General features: G+C 37.5%; 1 protein-coding gene across 3 annotated transcripts in view; it reads right to left on the bottom strand.

The window, feature by feature from the left end:
* Positions 1-22461, bottom strand: part of PNISR (PNN interacting serine and arginine rich protein) — a 25204-nt gene continuing 2743 nt past the window's right edge. For 2 of the 3 annotated variants that reach the window (XM_086876620.1, XM_023922201.2), the window contains exons 2-12: positions 12956-13074; positions 11603-11788; positions 9616-9839; positions 7758-7944; positions 7300-7490; positions 6522-6659; positions 5405-5504; positions 4642-4695; positions 3187-3357; positions 588-1689; positions 1-347 (exon numbers count right to left, since the gene is read on the bottom strand). In XM_086876620.1, coding sequence (XP_086732746.1) covers positions 317-347; positions 588-1689; positions 3187-3357; positions 4642-4695; positions 5405-5504; positions 6522-6659; positions 7300-7490; positions 7758-7944; positions 9616-9839; positions 11603-11788; positions 12956-13043 — 2472 coding nt within the window. In that variant the 5' untranslated portion in view covers positions 13044-13074 and the 3' untranslated portion in view covers positions 1-316. Of the gene's footprint in view, positions 348-587; positions 1690-3186; positions 3358-4505; positions 4696-5404; positions 5505-6521; positions 6660-7299; positions 7491-7757; positions 7945-9615; positions 9840-11602; positions 11789-12955; positions 13075-22461 lie in introns of those variants that run through there. The other variant, XM_086876621.1, reaches the window with a different exon arrangement.

Here is a 22461-nt window from a genome sequence, read left to right on the forward strand (position 1 = left end):
TTTTAAACAAAAAATGAACTAAAGAGCTTTATTGACATCACAGTACATTCAATAGTAATTTTAAGAACATTACAGCTGAAAGAGAATGGCCTGTTTTATAGTCTTAATAAGCACTACCGTTCTTGAAAAAATGTAATACAAAGAAATCCTATTAGGTATTTAATTCTGAGCAGCATTTGGAAAAAATACACCTATTTACAGATAAAAAAAAGGATTCTGGTTTCACCTACATAGCCACAATGTGCCTCTATAATGAGACAAGCCTTTTATAACTCATGGAATTTTTAAACGTCATAGCACTGATGCCATAAATTCCTCAGCGTTTACGATGAAGAGGACTTGTTGATCTGAAAAATAAACGAAAAGGGGGAAAAAGTTAATTGGAAAAAATAAAAGACCCCCAAACCCACACACACTTTAGGCTTAGTAATTAATAGTTTTAAAAGATTCTCCAATGTTACTTTTGCCTAAGACAAAAAGTTTAATAAATACCATACTTTATTAAAAAAGTTCATATGCCGTACACATGAAGACGAATATAAAAAAACTTTTTAAAAGTCAGACAAAATACTTAAAAAGTATACTACCTTGATCGTGACTTAGACTTGTGTTTGCGGCTTGCCTTCTTACCAGACCTTTGAGATTTCTCCATGGAGCATGACCGAATATGCTTCGATTTCTTAGCCTTCTTTTCTTTACTACTTCCTGGTGATTCAGAACTACTCCTTGCACTAGATTCAGAGCCTGATCGTTTTTTGCTATCTTTGGTAGTAATTTTTTTGCTTTCTTGTCTGGAATCCTGTCTTATTATTTTCACACATATTGATTCACTGCGAGAGAAAGTTCTTTCACTGTCTCTTTTTCTCTTTAATCTACTGTCGTCATGATTGCCAGCCTTACTTTCTTTTTCCTCTTTTTTGGGCTTATCTTTTCTTTTTTCCTGATCTCTCTCCCTTTCTCTGTTCTTTTTTTTGTCTTTATCTACACCTCCACCCTGCTCCTTCTTCCTTTCTTGATCTTTACCCTCACTTTTATGTTTGTGCCTATTTCCAGTAGGGCTTCTACGCTGGTCTTCGGCTTTACGTCTGTCCCTGCTTCTGCTGCGGCTCGCACGGTTGGCTCGCCGGTCTCTGGAGCGGCTGCCGCTTCTACGTCTATCCCAGCTTCTCTCTCTCGAAGGACTCCGATTTCTCCGCCTCTCCCCTCTTTCAGCACTGTGATTTCTACTAGATCTTCTCCTTTCCCTTATTTTCTCCCTGCTCCTACTCCTCTCTCTCCTGTTTCTGTGGGAGTAACTCCTGCTTCTACTGCGTCTAACTTTATGTGACGGTGTCCTACTGCGACTGTGTCTCTTCTTCCTTTTGGGAGAGGAAGACCGTGAAGTGCTGCGACTACTACCTGAGCTAGTGCTAAACGATGAACTGGATACTGTGCTGCTACTGCTGCTGCTCCTGCTATTGCTGCTGCTGCTACCACTGCTAGAACTTCTTGACCCATTCCTTCCTGTCCTCTCTTTACCCTCTTTCTTGAGTTCTACATCAGGTACAATTGCATTTGGAGATCTCTTCTTTTCATTAACCATGTCTGCTTCAATTTCTTTTGTCTCCTGTGATGCTAAGTTACTATTTTGTTCTTTGTTGATAAATTCATTCATCTCTTTTGAAACTTTTTCATTTTGTAGCTTTTCTTCTAAAAAAAGAGGCACACAGAAAAAAAAAACCAATTAATTTAGAGCAATATGTCAGTAATTTTCACACCATTACACTGACAAAACAAATTTTCCAAGCACCTCTCATAATACTTATAATTAAAACACTGCCACCACACCAACTACTTAACAAACCATGCTCTTTTTTTCTGTATTCTTGTAATTCTAAGAAAGTTATCCTCTTGACTTAGAAAAAGTATAGAGCCCAGTCATTCAAGAAGTCTTGATGTTATATCACGTTTTAGTGCTTTAAGATTCTCAAACAAATATCCTGGGACACCAGAACTCCTAAACTGATCTACACACAAGACTTTTTCCTTTTGCAACCTTTCTGCACACATGATTCTCTCTCCTTCCTACAAGGCTCCTCATCAGTACAGTAGGAAATACTGATGCTTCCTGCCTTTATTCGAGCCCCAGTCGCCTGGGTTTAAGGATTACTGTCTGGTCTGAAGAAGTTGTATTTCTCACATACTGAGACCCTCAGAGCGTTTCACAGAGGTTTCCAAAATAAAAAATAATTTCATTCAACCTTTGCATCACTGCCAACTTTATTTCCCCATTTTAAATTGTATCCAGAAAAAAATAACTGAGATATACTTTTTGCCTAAAAATGGCCTTTTGATGTGGGCAATCATTTCCTGAATTAATTTAGGGAATAAAACTGCATCCAGAAACCCAGAGTGGTCCAAATGGCAGCTAATGGTCAAATTTAACCCAGAAAACCATTCCAGCTGGTCCCCAAGTTATTAAGCAATACAGGCAGAAGCTAGTGTATGTTAGAAGATGCTGTACTGTCCATTAGAAATGCCTTTCCAAAACACTGCAGGAGCATTCTTCAGTATTTTGGATGTGTGGAATCAACTGCTTTACACTGTAGTTTTGCATTTCTGCAAACAGTCCCATGGAGATGTCTCCACACTGACATCTGGCTTCCTGCACTAGGAAGGCAGAGGTCACAGGCCACCACTCAGTCACTCTCCATATGGCTATCCTGTTATGCATACATCTTCAAACACTCAAAGAGAGACAGGAATATTAGGAAAACCAGAAATTTAGCTAGCCCAGCCTTTTATTAATGGCTCCAGATATTTTATTTTCAGGCCTTTAAATAAAAAGTTAAAAGGAGGAAACCATCAATTTTAAGTTCTATCATAATAACACTTTTTCCTCCAGCCTGTGAACTTGGTTCATGACTTCTTAGCATTGCATCCATCTCTAGACAGCTCCTCAGCACCGGGAGGTGACCATGCTACCATTTTGGCCTACATTACTTGTACAAAAGACAAAGTGCACCTTGTATGGAGAAGTAGATCACAGGGTTTTGTTTTTTTTTAAAAATGTGTATTAAAAATACATTATTTATAAATTTAGTTTCACATTTTTTTGCTTAAAACATTTCTTTGCTGTCAATTTACATACAGCAAGTAGTGAACTCCATGTGTAGCGGCACAGTAAGAAGACATTTTATGATTTACCTTCTAACTGTTTTTCTAGCAGTAGTTGCTGTTCTCTCTCTTTTCTCCAAAACGCTTCCTGTTTTTGCCTTATCCTGTGTCGCAATTCCTCATCATCAGTATCAGATGATTCAGAGCCTCTGTCACTCCGCTCATCTTCACTGTCTCCTGATCCATAACCACCCAGTCCACCTGCGTGCATAAAGTCCAGTCTATCACGAGGAAAGATTAAGCTTTGTTCTTAATACTTCTGTGAGGCAAAGAGGAGAGTAACATTGCCCTTCCTTCACTTCCTTGTCTCTGAAGAAGTCACTTTATTCTGGTAAGTGCCAGTGTTGTTTGCCAGTGTGTTCAAGGCCCCCGTGTCTGCAATGATGGTCACTGTCTGCTTCTACTCCTTCTGGAACAGCTTTTCTATTTTCAGCAAGCAACCACTGTGACCATGGTACTTTTTTCCAGTGTATGGAAAGGCCAAAAAAGCTCCCTGTGGAGACTGTAACAGTGCCTGCCTCTGTATCAGCAACGGGACAGAAAATGCCTGGGATCTTTCCCAGAAGACATCTCTGAAATGACTTCAGCTGCCTCCATAGTCCAAGGCTACAGAAATCCTGAATGCCATATCAATTTTTCCATATGAATTAGAAAACACTGCACTTTGACAGGTATGGAGATGGAATAGAAACAGACTTTCTTCTCCCCAAGAGATATTTGTAACTAGTGGACTGATAAGGATAAAGTCAATTTAAACATCGGACATGGATTTCTTTCAATCTGAGGTCCTTAGGATATTTACTGAGTTAGTTTTGAAACATGAATACTTGTGATGGTAACATTCAATCTAATTCATCAATATTCCATGTAATGAACACATAACTGATCACTGACACTGCTGTAGTACATTTTAGATGATAAAAGTCATGTTGGGAGAAATCTCTTGCAGTTGTGTCTCAAGCTGGAATTTCAAATCTCTCTTTCCTGTGTTGTTTCTGGCAGTATATGATATGGAAACCTTTGTGTTTATGTAGCTTTTCAATAAAATAATAATTACAAAGACTATGATATTTTTATTTATAGACTTTCACATTACTCTTCTATCAACTTTCCCCTCTGGTTTCCATGGATCAAAACAGAAGAAAAGTATGAAATAGTATTCCTTTTTGTGAAGGCTGCAGTATGCTTCTATAACTATCATACTTTTAAAAGTAAATCTAAAATTTTTACGTCTTTTCAAAATTAGGGCAAGATTCTCATACACTAAATCACACTGCCTAGTCCTTTACTCCAGCAATTATCCCACTTATATATCAGTAGGATCACCTGTGGAACAAACAAAGGTGCTGATAATGATAAAGTTATCAGAAAGTGACCCATACTCCCAGGCAATTAAAATCTAATTTCAAAATGCAATTTCTAGAAATGCAAGGCAAAAGTGAAACTCCCCCTTTAAGCCCTCTCAAAAATAAGGAACATACTTACCGAGTCCAGTGAGGGAAGCCAGTGCACTGGACTGTGCCAGCTGTTTTGCAGGAGCTTTGTATCACATCAACAACAGGAACAACATGTTAACACAAATAGCCACGATTTCATAGTCATGAGTCTATGGTATTGTTAAATCTACTACTATTGCTGTTCTTTGGAGGGAGAGAAGAAACATTAAAAACGCATCATCCATTTAAAACCACTTCTAGATTTTCTGACCATGAAGATTTAGAATTTAACTGCAAAATTAACAGCGAACAGAAAAAACCCAAATATATACTCATAAATCAAGTTCCAAGTTACAGCATCTGCACGTAATTTTCAACTTCAGTAGTTACAGACTTAGATTAACTCTGTTACGTTAAAATAATCTGTTCTGTAAGTACAATACATGTTAATAGCAAAAGCAAATTAATTACTAATTGAGGACTCAAAGTTCATCTCTTTTCACTTCTGAACAGCTTTGAGATAAAGATGACAGTAGTAAGGAACAGCTAAAACTCAAGAGCCATTGACACACAGGTACCATTTTAACTGAAATGGATTGTATGAAAAAAATGGAATAACTCAAGTAACTCACAATACACTGCACAGGACAACAGTACATGATTACTGGATTTGAACTCTACCCAAGTTGGATGCATTATACTGGAATTGTTCTTGAGGGAGAACTATGGAGGTTAAATGTTCTAAAGACATGCAAATACAGAATTTTCGCAGAAGAAACTAAAAAGAAAAAAACCTCCCAAATCCGGCATACCTTTAGTTGCTTTACGGTGAACATCTTTGGCCACGTAATAGATTTCTTCATTTGTGACATCTAAGAGAATCTCTGTCAGCAGCATTTTTGTTAGCATCATCTGAAAAAAATATTGCATATACAATTAAAGGCCAAAACATCTTGAATAAATGCTGCATTCAAATTATATCCATACAGCTTCACTTCTTTTGATGACTATGAAAGTGGCCTCCTGTATATTTTATTTAATGACTTCTTTCAAGAGACATGACCAAAAAACCAAAAAAAAGATTGAAGCTCTTTAAATGTGACCTGATTTCACAACTTTCAAGTTTCCATTTTAACTGTAAACTGTGTTTGCATGTATTGCACACAGCTATCCAAGGTACTGATCCTAATGTCTAAGATGATGTAACAAATGAATATGTAAATCAGAAATGTACTTAGACCAATTCCAATTATTCTTTCAAAAAATAAAAAGCACTGCTCTGACTGGTATGCTGCCTGTAAATCATCAGAGGTTACTTACATAGCATTTTATTATCACATATTTTCTACAAATATTGAAATGGTAGCTAGTTCTCAAAGTTGTTTATGTCTGGCCACATGCTCTACAAAAATATATTCATCAAACCTAGGAGAATGCAGGGCCTTGATTAACAAGGATTTAGTTGTACTATTTATATTTAACTGTGATTTCGAAGTATGAAGGTTGTGCAGACAGTGAGACTTGCTGATCTAGGATTTAGGGCTGTAGCACTTCCTTGCAAGAATACATTTCTTAAATTCACAGGAGCTGAGGTTGAAGCACAGATTTGGAATGGATGCGTTTAATCACTAAAAGTTTTCAGAAATTTGGTATTTGAAGCAAAACCATAGAATTAATAAAGATCAATGCAAAGATTACAGTCATTACATTATTTCACTATTGTGCTAAATATGAGTTATATAACCAATATCCTTGTTTCTATGAAAAAGCATTATGAAGAGACATGCAAATATAACCCTGCTTTACTGTACAATGCATACTGTACCGCTGTTGACAGTACCAGGCATACAAAAAGTGATTTACTTTGATATGCCAGAAAAATATGAGCAATTAAACAGAAAAACTTAGTGAGAACTACATTATTAATACCATTTGATACTCCTTTTCTTCTTCTGTCATTTCTGGTTCACTTTGCTCCTCTTGAGGAGCTGGGGATGGACTCCTGCTGATTTTCCCAACACTTACAGCTTCTGTGTTTTCAGCATCTTCATCTTCCTCATCACTGTCCTACAAGAACAGCATTACACACTTCAGGAAAAACTTAAATATCAAGCTCCTTAGTTTACGTTTGTAATAGTCAATTTCATTTACTTTGTACTGGAAACTGTATTATAGTTTCCATAAAACCATTTATTTTCTCCCTTCCAAAAAAATATGCAGGCACCTGTACCCACACAAGCTAAGAAAATACTTAGTTGTTAGATTCCTGCCAGACACTTTGGACTTTGGACTACAAACAAGGTAATTGCTAAAATAAAGGCAATGCAAGGTTTCCTAAATTGGCCTAGTTTAGAAAATACAGGTATAGGAATTTTTTAAGCTGCTGATTTGGAATTCTGACTTTCAAAAGCTCTGTATGTTCCAAAAGGGGAAAAAAAAAAAAAAAAAAAAAAAAAAGTTCAATTTCAGTCTTGTTTCTTCACTACTACAGATCAAATTACATACTTCTACCTCTTAGCCATTAAAAACTTCAAAAGTTACTTCAAAAGTAAAATATCAAGTAATTATCAAGAGAGCAGCAGCTTAACCTTACTTTAAATAATCAATGAGGTAACCAGGAATGCAGAGTCTCTCCCTTGAAGAGACTAAAAAATTGGTACCTTTCAGGAAATACAAACCTGAGCAAAAAACAAACCCTTCTACTTACAAATTTACTTCTCTGAGGTAACCGTGGGCCATCCCCTTCTTCAGCCTCCTCACTTTCCTTTTTCTCTTTCTTAGACATCTGTGAACGTTGCTGCTCCATTCTCTCTTTTTCCAATTTTTTCTGTTTTTCTCTTTCCATCTTTTCCAGGCCCTCACGAATCCAGGCAGGCAGAGTTCTACGCTTCACAGCATCTACATAAGCAAGATTTACAGTTTTGCAAGATGAAAAAACCTTCCCCCCCAAAAAAGGAACAAAAATATCCCCCCAAAATAAAGAAGTAAACCCTCCACCCCCATCAAAACAAGTCCCACATCTGATTGTGGGGAAAAAACATTTATAATGGCTTTTTCCATCCCTGCTCTTTTACTTTCTATTAAAAAGAAAAAGGTCTTTGAATTCTGCAATTCTTATAAAACACAGCTTTTACATTTTTTCATTAAGGAGTGGTTAACATGTACCAATCTGGGGAGGCTCCTGCTTCACAGGCATCGCAATAGGTGAACGCTGTCGATCTCTGAACGAGGGTCTTTCCCTTCGATTTTGAGTAGGTGCAGGAGGTGCTGGAGGACCTGGTGGCCCTGGTGGTCCTGGCTGCCAATAAGGTGGGTGAAATCCACCTTGAGGTGGACCAAAAGCAGCCCCATGCTGAAAGAGTAATGCAGTTTATTTTTCTTCACATGGTAACACTAAATGCAGCATGTGAGCAAGTCGGTCTACAAAAATCCATGCAAGTAGGAATCCATGATTTCTATGCTACTGAGATCTCTCAATCTCTTTTACCGTGGTCCCCAAGAAACAAGTTTCCTTTAAATATTTAATGACTAAACTTAGACTTGAACAGGGATACTTAACAAACCTGAAAGGGCTTCAACCAATCTTTCATATTGTGCTGAACACTAAGCTCTATAACCACCATCTAGCTCCATCAGTTCCGTGCCAGCTTAGCATCAGAGCATGCAGTTAAATAAAGAGTGTACAACACTAAAATTCAAAAGTCTAGCCACGTTAGCAGTCTTAACTACAATATGAGAACAAAAATTTAAAGTTCAGCCTTTTATTACATAAGAATTTTGCACTGTGGATTTTCCAGTAATCCTTCATAGACCTTATTAATATGACTGATGAAATTATTAGATGCCTAAATATGCAATTTTAGTACAGATCCTGGCTTCTGGGCAATCTGTATGCAATCCAAAAATCTTGAGGCATAGATGAGGAGTTTTTTATTTTAATATTTACTGCCCAGAAATGCCTAATGACACTATTTAAGAAGAGAGTGTTTAGGAAAAAGAGTATAGTATGAAATATTCTACTGAGTATTTAAGTTACTAGCACTAAAGAACTCTCCACTACAATTTCAGGTTAAGCACACCTCTTTCATTCACGGCAAAACAAGTTTTCTATGGTATTTAGAGAAGCTAATTTTAAGAGTTTGTCCCATGACAATAAACAAAAATCATAACAAACTCATGTATTGGAAAATTTTTGGGTCCCTATTTAACAATACTTTTGAACAAGAGAACTGTAAGAGGAAAAATAATCTAGGAGATAAAAAATAGGCTAGAAGATAACAAACAAAAATTCTGCCCATCTTCCATAGTATTTATGAACCGGAGGTAGGTTTTTACACAGTTAGTTTGTCATTCATATCAGGAGTTTTGAAAGAAAAATACTGAAAATGGAGGGAAGATACAAAACTTCTTTGTGTTTAAAGATCTATGCAATGCACCCTGTTATTATTAGTGATAAAACCACCTATATGTTTATTATACTATACATGTTATATGCCAAAATGAAGAAAAAAAGTGGATATGGATTTTTTTTTTTTTAGAAATACCATTGTTTATTCAAAGAATCACAGTAGATAGATATGGAAAAGATCAATGGATCATCCAGTCTATCTCCCTGCAAATACAGGACTGTTTCCTGTGGTACATTATCTAGAGTATTTAAGCATATCTTTCTGAACTTTATTTTTTTTTCCTTCTCTTTTGTTTTGTTGGGGTTTTTTTTAAATACAAAGCTACATAATGTTAATTTATATACTGGAACACAGTGATTCATTTTAATATTGCAGAAAACAGCCATTTTTCATTACTACGGTAGAAAAATAAAACCCTTTTGCCTCTGAACAGAACTGAGAACTCTAAAGTCTCTTCTGTCAATGTTTGGTTAAAATGTATCTTAGCAGACAACAGACTCTGTAGATGTTTGTAGAACTGAAGAATGAAAGTCGCCGCTAGATGATATTAGAGGAACACATCCATGGAAGGGACTCTGCGCGTCTACAATATTAAAGCAACAAATATGTTTCACCTGATAGTCAAACTGGTTCACTGGCCCCATTGCAAAGTTATCAGGAGGTCCCCCAAAGTTGTGATTGTTCTGGTTAAATATATGCCTGTTGTCAGGAGTAAATTCCCCACTGTCCTGACTGTTGCTGTCTTCAGATGGAGGAACAATTTCCATTTGACCTGGGGTTGGAGTCATCCACTGCTGATCTGGAGGTGGGTGAGGGGGCTGGTGAGGCATTCCCCATTCTGTTTAGGAATTAGAATACAATTTGATACCAAGTTAGAATAATTTATATGAGTCACCAATCACTCAGTGTTCTTGTATTTATCACAAGGTTCCTCAAAGCACCACAGATGATAAAGCAATGAAGAATCATCAATCTGCAGACTGTATTATACTGTCTCAATAATTCCTTCAACTAAATGAATACAAATAGCTATAGCTGAACTGAAACATGCAGTAGGGGGACAGAACTGGACAGACATCCTAAAAATTTGTTTTTACAAATTTCTAGTGATAGTGAACTCACCACAAGACTTACAGATTGCTTAAACTGTTAAAAAACTGCTCCTGCTTCTCTACATCAATTTTGAAAGCTAAAAAGGAGCTATTTTACTCTTTTGCATAATAGACTTGAAATGCCTGCTATGGAAAGAAAATGGTTTTCTAAGCAGCACAACCACTGAAACCCGTGCTCCAATGTCTTGAGTCCGGATAGTGGATGATTCCTTGGATTGCCCAGTATCTAGCAGAGGTCCTAGGATAAGCTATAGTCATAAGCCCTTAAACATATGTTACAATTGGCTAACAGAGTGAAAAGGCTCTAAGGAATGAATTAATAGCTTGTGTAGCCATAATTTTTGACTGACTCCTCAAAAAGATAAATTTTATGTGCACTATACAGATTCTTATAGACCGTGACAGAGCTGCCTTATAACTCTCTCCAGTAAAAGAATTAGTATCTAGCCTCTCAGGTTAATTCCTACATTCTATCCAGTCCTTTAATACATTTCTTTAATTTTTACTGTCCTTCCCATCTGCATCATAATTGGATCCATTACTGTAGCAACTAAAAAGTGCTACCATAGCTTTTCTATTTCTGTGAAAATTTCTATTTACTGTACAGAAATATAGCCAGAATACATTCTGCCACATAGAAAAGATAAAAATTCTTACATGTGCCTACAGTAGCTTGTAGCCTAGTGCAGTTAGGTGAAGCCTGATGGCTACCTCCCTTTTACTACACATATGTAAGAACTACCAATAACATATTAAGCTTACTTTTATTAAATGCTGCATTTCAATAAATTTGGATAGTGACAGTGAAAACTGGGAGTGTTATTCTTTCAACCATTAACAGAATCAAGCACAAAATGCAGTTTTCCCCAAAACAACTGAAGACATGCACATATGCTTACTAACTGTCTTGTCCATATACTTCAAGTTGCATTGCAGTATAGTGTCATAATCCAGCTTTCAGAAAACAATTTCAGAAAAATTCTTAGTGGAAAATAACCCATTTCTATACCATTCTTATTAGCAGTGGTATCTTGTAAAGTTTTAAAAAGAAAATTAATTTTTGGAAAAAAAACAAGTTTTGAAGAAATTAACAGAGGCATCCAATCAACTTTAACTTACAGTAACTGAAAAATGCTGACAATCAGATACCCAAGTTAAAAAGGATAAATCCTAAGCATATGAAACGCAATAAAAACATGCTTTTCACACAGAATTTTGCTGATCTCCCTTTTTAAAGATTTTAAGACACCTAAAGCCAGAATGAGTTATACTGTGAACTCATTCTACATGTCAGGATCATGCCAGAAGCAGGTATTACACTACAGGAGAGGCAAAAGTACCTCTCTAAGTAGGAGCTATGATTAATAAATCAAGTAGTAGTTTTGAGTTTTGAAGCCTAAGGGGCAGGGCATGTTCACACCAAAAAATGTCTGGTAAGAATAAAATGAAGAAACATGAAAAAAAGGAATGAACAGGAAGGGAAACAAACCTGGCTGCCACATTCTGTTGAAATTGGGATCCCCCTGAAAATTATTATGGTTGTTTGGACCAGACTCTATTCCTGAAATATCCTGTCCGTTTGGCATCATTCCTTGTTGTTCCACTACATTCTGTTGCCCTGAGGCTTCTCGCTGAGCAATCCATGCTTGAGCTAATGCAGCCCAGTCAATCTGGCCTAAAATAAACAGAGGAAGTTAAAAAGGTTAGAACTCACACATTTGAAGTTTAACACTTTCTCAATTATGTGTCTTATTGCTCAAGATAAATGGGCAACATTTACCTTCAGCAAGCACTGTGAGCACCATTTAAACTTATTCACAGTGTACAGTCAAAAAAAACAAATCAAATGTCAGTGTACAGACTTGCTGAAGTACAGTTTCTCTGCATATGTTCAAAATGTTGTAAAACAGATTATTTTAGATCCACATTAGGACTGAATGGGTGGTAGAAATGCATTTTTTTCATAGATGAGATAATTCTGACATCAGAAATTAATATACATATCCTTAAATTATAAATTCATTAAGATTTGAGAGTAAAAAAGATACATAGTTAGAAAATTATTTTTCAATGTACACTCTTCATATAACCCTTGCCATATATTATGTTACAGTTATCGCTCTCAGATAAGAACACTAGTAAGTCTTCTGCTTATTATCAAGTCAGAAAAACTCTCCAGTGAATTTAACAAAAATTAAAGTGAGAGTAAAACCTGTGTGCCTGATCACTTTGCATTAAATACATACCTGCACTTTCATCCATTTCTCTATTTCTCTTGATATTTTGAATTGTTCCCACCTCATTTCAATTTAAGGTATATTATGTTCTACTGTTTAAAGCATTTGGTGGTTTTGGTGGGGAAAAATAATTTCAAACAAGAGATCATGATTATCACTGCTGTAACCTATATCAAGACCCATATTAGTTTTCCAGTGAGGTTTTTCCCTTTATATATAATCTGCATTAATACTTCTGCCACACAGGTACTGAATAAAAAAGCAGATTCTCCCAAACAAAGGATTTAGCTTGGCTGAAGAACTGACAGCTATACAGATCTGGTAAATGAGGTCTAAATGTTGATCTGTATGACTGATAAAATGTTGGTAATTTGTGTAAGATAACTCATACCTTTTGCCTGTATTTGCATATTATATATTAACTATGTGAAAATATTTGGAACTAATGTATGTTTTCTGTTTTCTACTTCAGAAAAGCATCACAAACGTATTATCTTAAGAGCAGCTACAAAGGCAACTATGAGTCATGCTCTGTTACGAAGATTCAAAAATTTAAATGACAACACATTAAAAGAACTAATCCACAAAGCTTTCTATATACTTACTTGGATCTTGCTGGTGCTGAAATGACTGCATCCACTGCTGTTGGTTCAAAGGCCATTGCTGCCAAGGTTGTCCACCTTGATCCCACATCTTTTAAGTCTTTATATAGTCTATATTTCAACTAAAAATAATAGTTGTATGTTTAAATAGATGCCCATGAAATATCACATAACTGAAACTTACATAACTGCAGATACAGTTAAGCCTTGCAAAGCAAGCTGAAGCAATGCTGGCTTAATATTTTAAGCTGGAGGAAAAGGTTCATCCTTTAGAGTAATATCTGAAATATTACTGAAAGATTTCAGGAGTCTAGTACGCTTTCTCTATATTTTCACAAAGAAATTAACTACCAAATGATGTTCAAGGAGAGATATGACAAGTTTGTATGACAAGATCTCATCTGGCAATAAATGCAATTTAAAGCAAGTAAAAATATAAAAGGCACGATTGGTATCTTTGCCTGCTTCTTAAGGAAAAGATGTGTATTTCTCTAAACAAGTGTCATGCAAGGCTGTTAAGCAAGACAAAAGTCACCAAATGGTAAAACACATTGTTAATGATTGCACAGGACAACTGCACAGGTACAAGACAGTGCCCACATGCATGTTATACATTGTACAGGCTCATTTTAATGTCCAAATAATATACACCTTCAAATCTGAGAAAGAAAAATAAATATGACCACACAATTACCACCATCCCTTAAAACCACGAGAAACAATTTTTGCCGTGCCGTATATGCTTGCTGAGCAAGCAGCAGCCCTAGGTCCAGATGGCAGGCAGCAGAGCTCCACAGCCTGCTTAGGGTGAAGCTCCAGCGCCAGCTCTGTGTGAATCTGATGAGGCACAGCAGTCCAGGCAGGTGTGCTGCAATGGCACACCAGTTCTTTCCAGTCTTTTGTACCTCTGGCACACACCTAACCTGCTACGTGCGGAAGACCTGAGAGCAGTCACTTGCATTGCTCCCAACAGTTTCTCCGAAGACAAAGACTAGGCACAGTTCTGGGAACACTTCACTCCAGAAGCTGTTCCCAAAAACCAGTATGGATAGAAATGCACGGAGTGTGACCCCCTCTGTCCTACCCAATCTGTTAAAACTTCTCAACAGGCTTTCCACTCAATGAATATATCCTCATGGAATTGAACATACAATCCCTGAGTTCACGCTATTAAAACATCAAGCATGTAGGTTGTTTCAAGCAATCCAAACTCAAAAGAAAGAGAAAAATTCATCCCCTGAGGTCACAGGAGCAGCATACGGGACCCAGTCATGGCTCACAGCCAAGAGCAATACAAAATAGATGAATAGAACCTCTCTGCTTCAGAGCAAACCAGTTCAAAGCAGCCAGTGCCACTTGGGTGGCCAGCCAGGAGCAACCCCAGTGGTTCTGAGGGAGCGGGACACACACACCCCACAGACAGAGCCCGCTCTGGGCACAAGGACAAAGCAACTGGACTGGAACCTGCTCGCAAAGGCATCTTGTGCTCGCCTGCTCACACAAGGAACTGCATGACTGCTTTGAAGAGAGCATCACTCTACAAAAGTGCACCATACAAAGAGCTGCACTCAACACCAGGGGTACCAGCCCATGCAGAGATGAATGCAAGCTTGTATGCTGCATATTTCTGTCAAATTAAATCTTTTATCTGTAGATCACCTTTGTTTTGAGACCACTTATTGTCAACACTGTACAAAAAATTACATGTGTGGCTCTGAAACATTCACTTGCAAATGCCTTTTAGAGGGGCCTTAAACAAGACCAGATCAACTCTGGCAACAGGGGGAGTATTGGAAAAAACCTATCTAATACTTTATTATTTTCACTATCTTTTCTTGCCAAACTAAGTATGGAGGCTTTTTCCCATTTCATGAATACTTTTATGCTATTCAAACCATTAATAAGTGAAGACATCACCCTTTCTTTTGTCTCTTCCCATTTTTATCTGTACCTAAGAAATTAACTTATTTCACCAGTTGAGTGTACAGGTGGCTACTAACACACTTAATGCAACACTTTAGCTGACTTAAACTAGCTCTCCAGGAATTCATAGACACGTATTTCATACACTAGGCATGAGGCAGTAACTGCAAATAATATTTTCACCCTATAGTAAGAAAAAGTAAGTAAATGTTTCTTCCTTCCCTCAGTTCATCTTTCCATCCAGAATAAAAATTCTTTCAAATGTCAAAAGAAACTTGTTTACATCTTAAAAGTTATAAGAATTGGGGTTCAAGACTACTGCACAGCCTCATGGTGTCGCTTCCTTTGTTTCTAGCTGTTAAATCCTACCAGCAATAATAAGCATCAATTTCACAAATTCTGGTAGTACTTTTTTACCTCAATACATATTATGTTTCAACAAGTTTATGGAATTACACTAAAACTTAGCAAAAGATTTAAATTTTTTCAGTAATGATTTAGAAGACAGCTTTGCATATAACTGAATGCAAAAAAAAAAAATTCTACACAGTTAAATACCAATTTCTCTCACTGAAGTGTAACAATATTAAGACCACTTCTACAAATGAAACTAAATTGGAACCTCCTACACACAGCTTTCATGTGATAGGATTAGATGAGATTTATTTTTACTGGACTGGCCCTGTCTCTGTCCTAAAATCTTCAGTATTCCAGATTTTTTAAACATGTTCCAGCTAACACAATTATATATCTATTTCTCAATTGAAATGGACACTTAAAATTCCGCCCATTTTTTGTTTCTTACTCTCATGTCTTGATCCTCAGTATGGACAAACTGAAGCACTTGTTTAGATCATTAACAAGGTCTAAGGCAACAAATGCCCCTCCATCTCAGTAAAACCTGCCCTCCCAAGACAATAACTGCCTTATTATTTTACAAGATATTCAAATAAATCTTGTGGGAAAGATATATTCCCTTGCAGCCTGTAGCGACTGGCATGTGAAATAGTGACCAAGGGATAAAGTAGATAGGCAGTGACCTCAGGCAGCAGCAGCATTCATTCACCCCCTGGCTGCCCTGCCAGCACATTATTATGCCCTAGGACAGCGAGGGCAAATCCACACTCCTAAAGTAAAGGAAGTGGTACTGAAGGACCCCACTGTGTCCCCTTTAGAGAATAGCACTGCCCCAGGCCACCCCGCACTCTCTGGGTGCTTCCAAGCCCGTCTCAGGTGTCAGCATGGACCTGGGAGCCCACAGGCAGTTAGGACTTGTCCAGTCTAGTTTGGAAGGTCAGAGGCTTTCACTCAGCACCACCTGGCCGCAGAGCCAGAATAAAAAGCACAGTTGGGTTTTAGCTGTTAGCATACATAGTTGCTCATCCACTGCTCTGCAACATAATATAGCCCAGTCTTCAACTTGCCCTAGAGAGATTATTTCACCTTATTCCTGCTGCTCTGGGGAATGAAATCAGGTGGAGAAGTACAAAGCAATATGTCATGGCATGGAGCTGGTTTATATTTTGATGCACAACATTATGACAAGACAGCAACAACAGTGTAAAACCCTGAAGAACTTCAACATTTGATTAATTCAATTTATGCCATTCAGAGCAAAATAATTTAAAATCACTGCTATTTGAAACAGCTAATTTTAGTTTGTGAACTGTATCTGAAAGGTTTTAATTCTGTATTTCATTTGTACTTCTACGGTTTTCTTGAAGAAATGCTGAGTTTCATAGGATCGCAAGTATAAAATATGCTGGCTTTCAAGCACACATTTATTACCAAATTCAATGTAAAAACATACTTTACTGATCAGAAATATGTACTAAACAAATACTTAAGCAATGACATCACTCTTTTTATGCAACATGCAGAAGCTCTTTTTCAAATATGATGTGAAAACTGTCCAAAACTGATTTTTATTTCAACTCATCTCCCTTATTGAGCAATGTGTGTTTTACAGAAACAGGAATTAAACATGGAAGGAATAAAATTCACACTTTAAAATGTTTATAGAAGTACTCTTTACATATACAGGCTAAAAGAAAGTCACATGTATTCAAAATTTTTAATATTGAAGACTAGATGTGTGGCTCAGAGCCATTGAACAGAGGAGATTAGTTCTAGGGCCTCTCTCTATATTGTGACCTGCAACAGCAGGACATAATTTTCTGGGAAACAGAGTTCCCTGCTTTTTAGTTCTCCACTTATTTTCCTGCATTTTCTCCAAGTTTTCACCAACTGATACAAGGTAAACAAGAAAAAGGTACTTGATACAATTACAGGGAGGCTAAAGGCATTTAAAGATGGTTCATTGCCTTCAAAAGCTGTTTTGCCAAGTACTGCAGTATCTATTTATATAGATATTAGATATTTATATAGATATTAGTTTCATCTGCTTTTAAGTTTCAGAGGCAAAAACCCCACTGAAACTTTTAGCTCTTCATTTGCAGTTGCCATCTTCTAAAAGATAACTAAAGTAAGCATTTATGCTACTTGATGTTACTCTTTTTTACCTAAGGGCATTAAAGGCTTGAAACAACTGGAATCTCTTGTCCTAATGCATGTGATAAGAAACAACCTGAGACACAAGTAGCAATTACTAATGGAGAGAAGAGACTCAAAGTCCTCTCCCACTAACTAAAATCTGCACTGACAAAACTAACTTAGGATGCTGCCACACAAACAATAAACAAGTTTTTTTTTCTTAAAAGTTCTGAAATCAGCACCACCTGAAATAAAGAGGCTTCACACCTAATATAACTGACAGCTCTATTTCCCACCAGCGATCTAAGGCCAAATACGCAGCAGAGCATCCAAATCAGAGTGAAACAAGCTTTATTTTCTACTGAAGCTGGAGGGGAGGGAGATGAATACTGGCTAAAATTCACTCAGTTCAAACGTTACTTTAGACACTTAGTAACAGAAGGGTGCCTCAAGTCCTTAAGAGGTACTGGTTCTGACATCACTAGTGCATACAGGAGGTTTGAAAAGCAACAGGTGCAAAGAACGGATCCATTTTACAGGCACCTACTTCCAAAGGAAAACACAGATACTACCCCTCCTTTACAATGATGGGTTAAGGTTCTTTCACTTAGCTGTTCTGTCCCTCAATTCAATTGGACATAGCCTTTTTTTCTTTCCTCTCTCTCAAGCATACACAAAGAAACAAAAGAACATTTATTGGTGCTACAAGAGCTGTTCCCCAATGTCTGATCACAGAACAGGAACCTGAATCTATTAAAAATCTGTTTACCAATGAAGAAACAGAAGCCAATTCAGGATTCTTTTTGTTTTATACAGAAGCACAATCACATGAGCAAAACACCCCATCAACTCACATTTCATTTCAGTTACACATATTTAACAGATTATGGAAAGTTCACATGACATTTCAAAATCCTGCTGGAGCTCTTAAGAGCAAACATATTCTGAAATACGTTCTTTCACACGTTGGGTTTTTTTCTTTTTAAATTAAATTTCTATTCAAAGGCTGGACCAGAATCTGCTGAAGTTTTGTTAAAGCAAATTACTGGTATGAAAATGTGCCAGCCTTGATAGGGCTGCTGGTGAGGGCTCCCCTGCTGATGATAAAAGCTGAGACAGCAACATAGATAGGACTTACCTTGATCACCATCAACCTCTGAGAGCCAACAGCACTCAGAAACATTTAAATGTGGTGTCAAACTCTCTGTTTTTGTATTTAAACTAACTTTGGGTAAACACAAAGAGCATATTTTTAAAGGCACCTTTCCTTTCCTCTCTTTGATTGTAACATGCATCTCAACTACCAATTACATCTCAACGTTAACTTGTTCTTTAAGGTAAAAAAAGGCATCTCCTTCAACCTATTTGTTAGCATAATAAGGTATTTTCCAACACAGTTGCACAAGGTGTCCAGGCACACCACACACTGAAAGGCACACATTTAGAAGATACTTACCTGTAAATAGTCTTAAGTGATAATCTGCAAGCTCACCTTTAACTCTGGGAGACTCCCCCAAGCACTTCCCACAAAACACAGCTATCTTGAAGCAAATTACCTATTTCCATGCCAACAGGAATATACCCTGTCCAGGAGAGCATGGTTTCCTGAGAATTCACCAATGGCATGGTGCTTAGTGAAGGCCCTTGATGTCAAAGATGGGGCCATCTTTTAGACAAGGCTACCAACAGAGCCTGAGCACTAACAGGCTCACTCAGGTTCCTTGGACAGCCCTACCTCAGTAGTTTCATACTGTAAACTCAGAAAACTCATTACCAGTTCAACAGCACTTGTGCAGAGCTAACTGTGCTCTGACCTCTCAACACAGGAGAAGAGCAGTCTTAGGGAGCAAGGCTCAGTCCTGGGAACATCAAAAGAAAAAGCTTGCTTGTCATCCTGGGGATACTATCTTCCTTAAATGCTTTATGACATTTGCTGCAGCAGAACTGAAAAATATCAAGAAATCTCCCATGGAAAGATAAGCAAGATCTGTTCCCAAACAAAATTTAATACAGCTAATGGATAAACTGAATTGCTCCAACTCATGCAGCTAGCCCAACACAAGAAGCACAGGGACCTAGGAAGTTAGCTCAGCTCCACAAAAGAATCAGGAAGATAACTAACCATACCAAGCTGTCCTGATGAGTGCATCTTGCACACACTTTCTTGCTCCTTCTAAGTAACTCCCATCACTCTGACAATCTACTTCTTCCCAATATGAATGTTACACACCATCCTGACTATGCAGAACACCTCACAACTCGACAGCTTCTGCACCAGATACAGAGATTCTGAATGGCTTGCCAGGAAATTCATGAAAGTGATATTTCTTAGAAATGAGAAAAAAGTAATCTTCAGAATATGAAATCAAGTATTTGTTAGAAGCTAGATTATCTTAGCTCCAAGAAATCAGGAGACAGCCTAAGAGCCAAGCCTAGACTAGAAGGAGAGTGGCACTCACCTCCTGCTGTGTGATGAGCAGAAGAGATCAAGGTTAGGAACTCCTGCATCAGACATCAGTATCACTGAACCTGATCTTCAGGGCACAATCTGTTGGTGTCATTTATTCAACCCTGTAGACAGACTAACAATTCTGGAGCCCACAGCCAATAATCAAGAGCCTTCTGATGCTGAGGGGATGATGTTGCATCACCTTTCTGATCCTGCTACTCATCATTCCTGAAGAGCAGGTCAATATATGACACAAGATGGCCTGACAAGTTTTACCTGCAAACTGAACTCTTAACACACAGCTGCAGGAGCTTTTCTGGTGACTAAAGATCTTGTCTTGCAGGCATTCCAAACAGTCATTGCATTCAGCAAATAAATATCCATCATAGCAAAGAAATATCATCAACAACCAAAAAAAAGCTAGACAGATGTTCCACATCCTCTAAGATAACCTGACAGTGCAGCCACGATTTTTGACTATATTTAGGTCTACACAGTTGAAGGGAAAGACCCCAAGAGGTAGGAGTCCTTGTTTGTAACAAACTGCAATTACTGGTTTTGAAACAAATTATTATTAAACAGTCAGTGTCATTAGATAGGTAATCTTTTGGTACGAGTTTAAGACAGTACAAGCAAAAAAGACAGATTAGTCTCTGAGGCTCTCTGTAGAACCTGGGCTACAGAAATCATCTACATCACATCTTGAGAAGGATCTCAAAAGCATCTCATACTCTGTGGGAAGGGTTTCTTTATCTCATATAGATTTAGGCTCTGAAGGTGAACCTAAAGGAAAATGGAGATGTTTCAGAGCTCTTTGAAATCAATAGCCTGATTTCTTGATATTTCATGTGGGTGCCTCATTCTAATGTAAGGGTTTTACTTTTCATTCAAGACAGCTGGTATTGACTCGGTGAAGTTTTAGCACAGTGACTGAAAGCTTATGATGAGTTTCCATCATGAACTTTGTGCAACTGTTCAGTTGCAAGCAAGACAAATCTACTCCTACATTCAGCAGACCAGGATCAAAGCAGTTAGTAGAAAGACAGGAACAAGGCCAATACCTCCAAGAGTTCAAGCTGAACAAGTGTTGCTGGAGAGCCATTTCCCTCCTCCCCTTCCTCCCACTATGCTATTGCTTCAACAGGGCTATGGTAGCAAAGACATCACTAATGAGGTTGGAAGGAATAGTGGATAAATACTCTAGGGATACAACATACGGCTCACATAGTTCTCCCAAGGAATTAGAAAGAGCAGCTCATCCATGGTATTATCAATATCCAGCCAAGCTGGAATCCGAAGTCAGTAATGGACACATATTGTACAAACTCCAAAGACATCTATTTCAAAGCACTCCATACTGGAAGGAAATGTAAACTGAGCACTTCTTCCATAACTGTGTCACTGGAACAAAAAATACTTTTCTGTAAGAATTTGTACATAAGAGGTGCAACTGAAGAGAATTGCAAATGAAAAATAGTTTTGCATACCCAAAGGAGACCCCTACCAAGATGAAAAATTTAATGCAGAAAGGGTATGACAAGAATTATCATTGGCTGGTGGTCTTAGCATAGGAGACCCAGGTAAGTCAGAACACTTCTGCAGTTAAAGAGATGTGGGAGTCTGGAAAAGTGCCGTATCCTATACACCCACATAGGAACGAGCCCTGCAAGATACTACAGAGTGGCCACAGACACATTCACTCTGAGACAGAATGAATGTATACTGTCACTCAGACAAAAAAATACCAGCTTCAATTTTACTTGGTAGAATTCATTTTTACTACTATATTATACTCAGCTGTTGATCATAATATCAAATATTTATGGCGTGATTTAAGGCTACAATAAATCAAAAAGTTAAAGTAACTGTCTTCCCTGCTGTTTCACTCATTACACTTTCACTTGGCCAAAGACTTTAATACATCATGTAGGGCACCACCCTAACTTGTTCCTGGTATTTAATGACCAGATACTATGCATCATTTCTCCTCATGAGGGCCAGAAGCTGTACCTATTTGCCTGTTGGCATCTGTTTAGCATGGTATCAAGTCAAAAAACATGTGAAATCTTCCAGCTCACTTACAGTTGTGCATCACTAAAAGTTGCTCCACTGCATTTTTTAACATCAGAACTGTTCCTTCTCAGACTGAAGAATAGAGGCTTTTCAAATGTGTAACCAAGATTCAAAAACAGAACCAGAAAAAGAACTGATGAAAGTATCCAGTATCTTGCTCAGTATCCATGAAGTTTTCCAGAACCTGGTTCACATATCAGTACATCTGACTAATATTTACAACGCTAACAAAATGAAGCGGCATGAAAAAAGTTTAAAAAACAAAACAAAACAAAATACCAACTAAAAGAAAAAAAACTGTGAAATCTTCTTCAGGGAGTCATCCTCCAAGGTCTGTAATTTCAAATGTAAATCCACATATCCACTGACCTGAACACAACTCTTAAAAAAAGAACAAAAGGACTAGATATTGGCATCCAGGTACCATTTACTTATTTTTTGTATTTCTAAGACATGAAGACAAACATGTGATTTGATTATTATAAAGTACCAAAATCACTGCTAGAACATTTACTACCACAGAAACATTATCGTAACTTGGGCAGTTTAAGTCAAAACTCTACTGGGTTTG

The sequence above is a fragment of the Cyanistes caeruleus genome, chromosome 2, assembly GCF_971803275.1.
Source record: "Cyanistes caeruleus chromosome 2, bCyaCae1.hap1.1, whole genome shotgun sequence".
Taxonomy (NCBI): Eukaryota; Metazoa; Chordata; class Aves; order Passeriformes; family Paridae; genus Cyanistes; species Cyanistes caeruleus.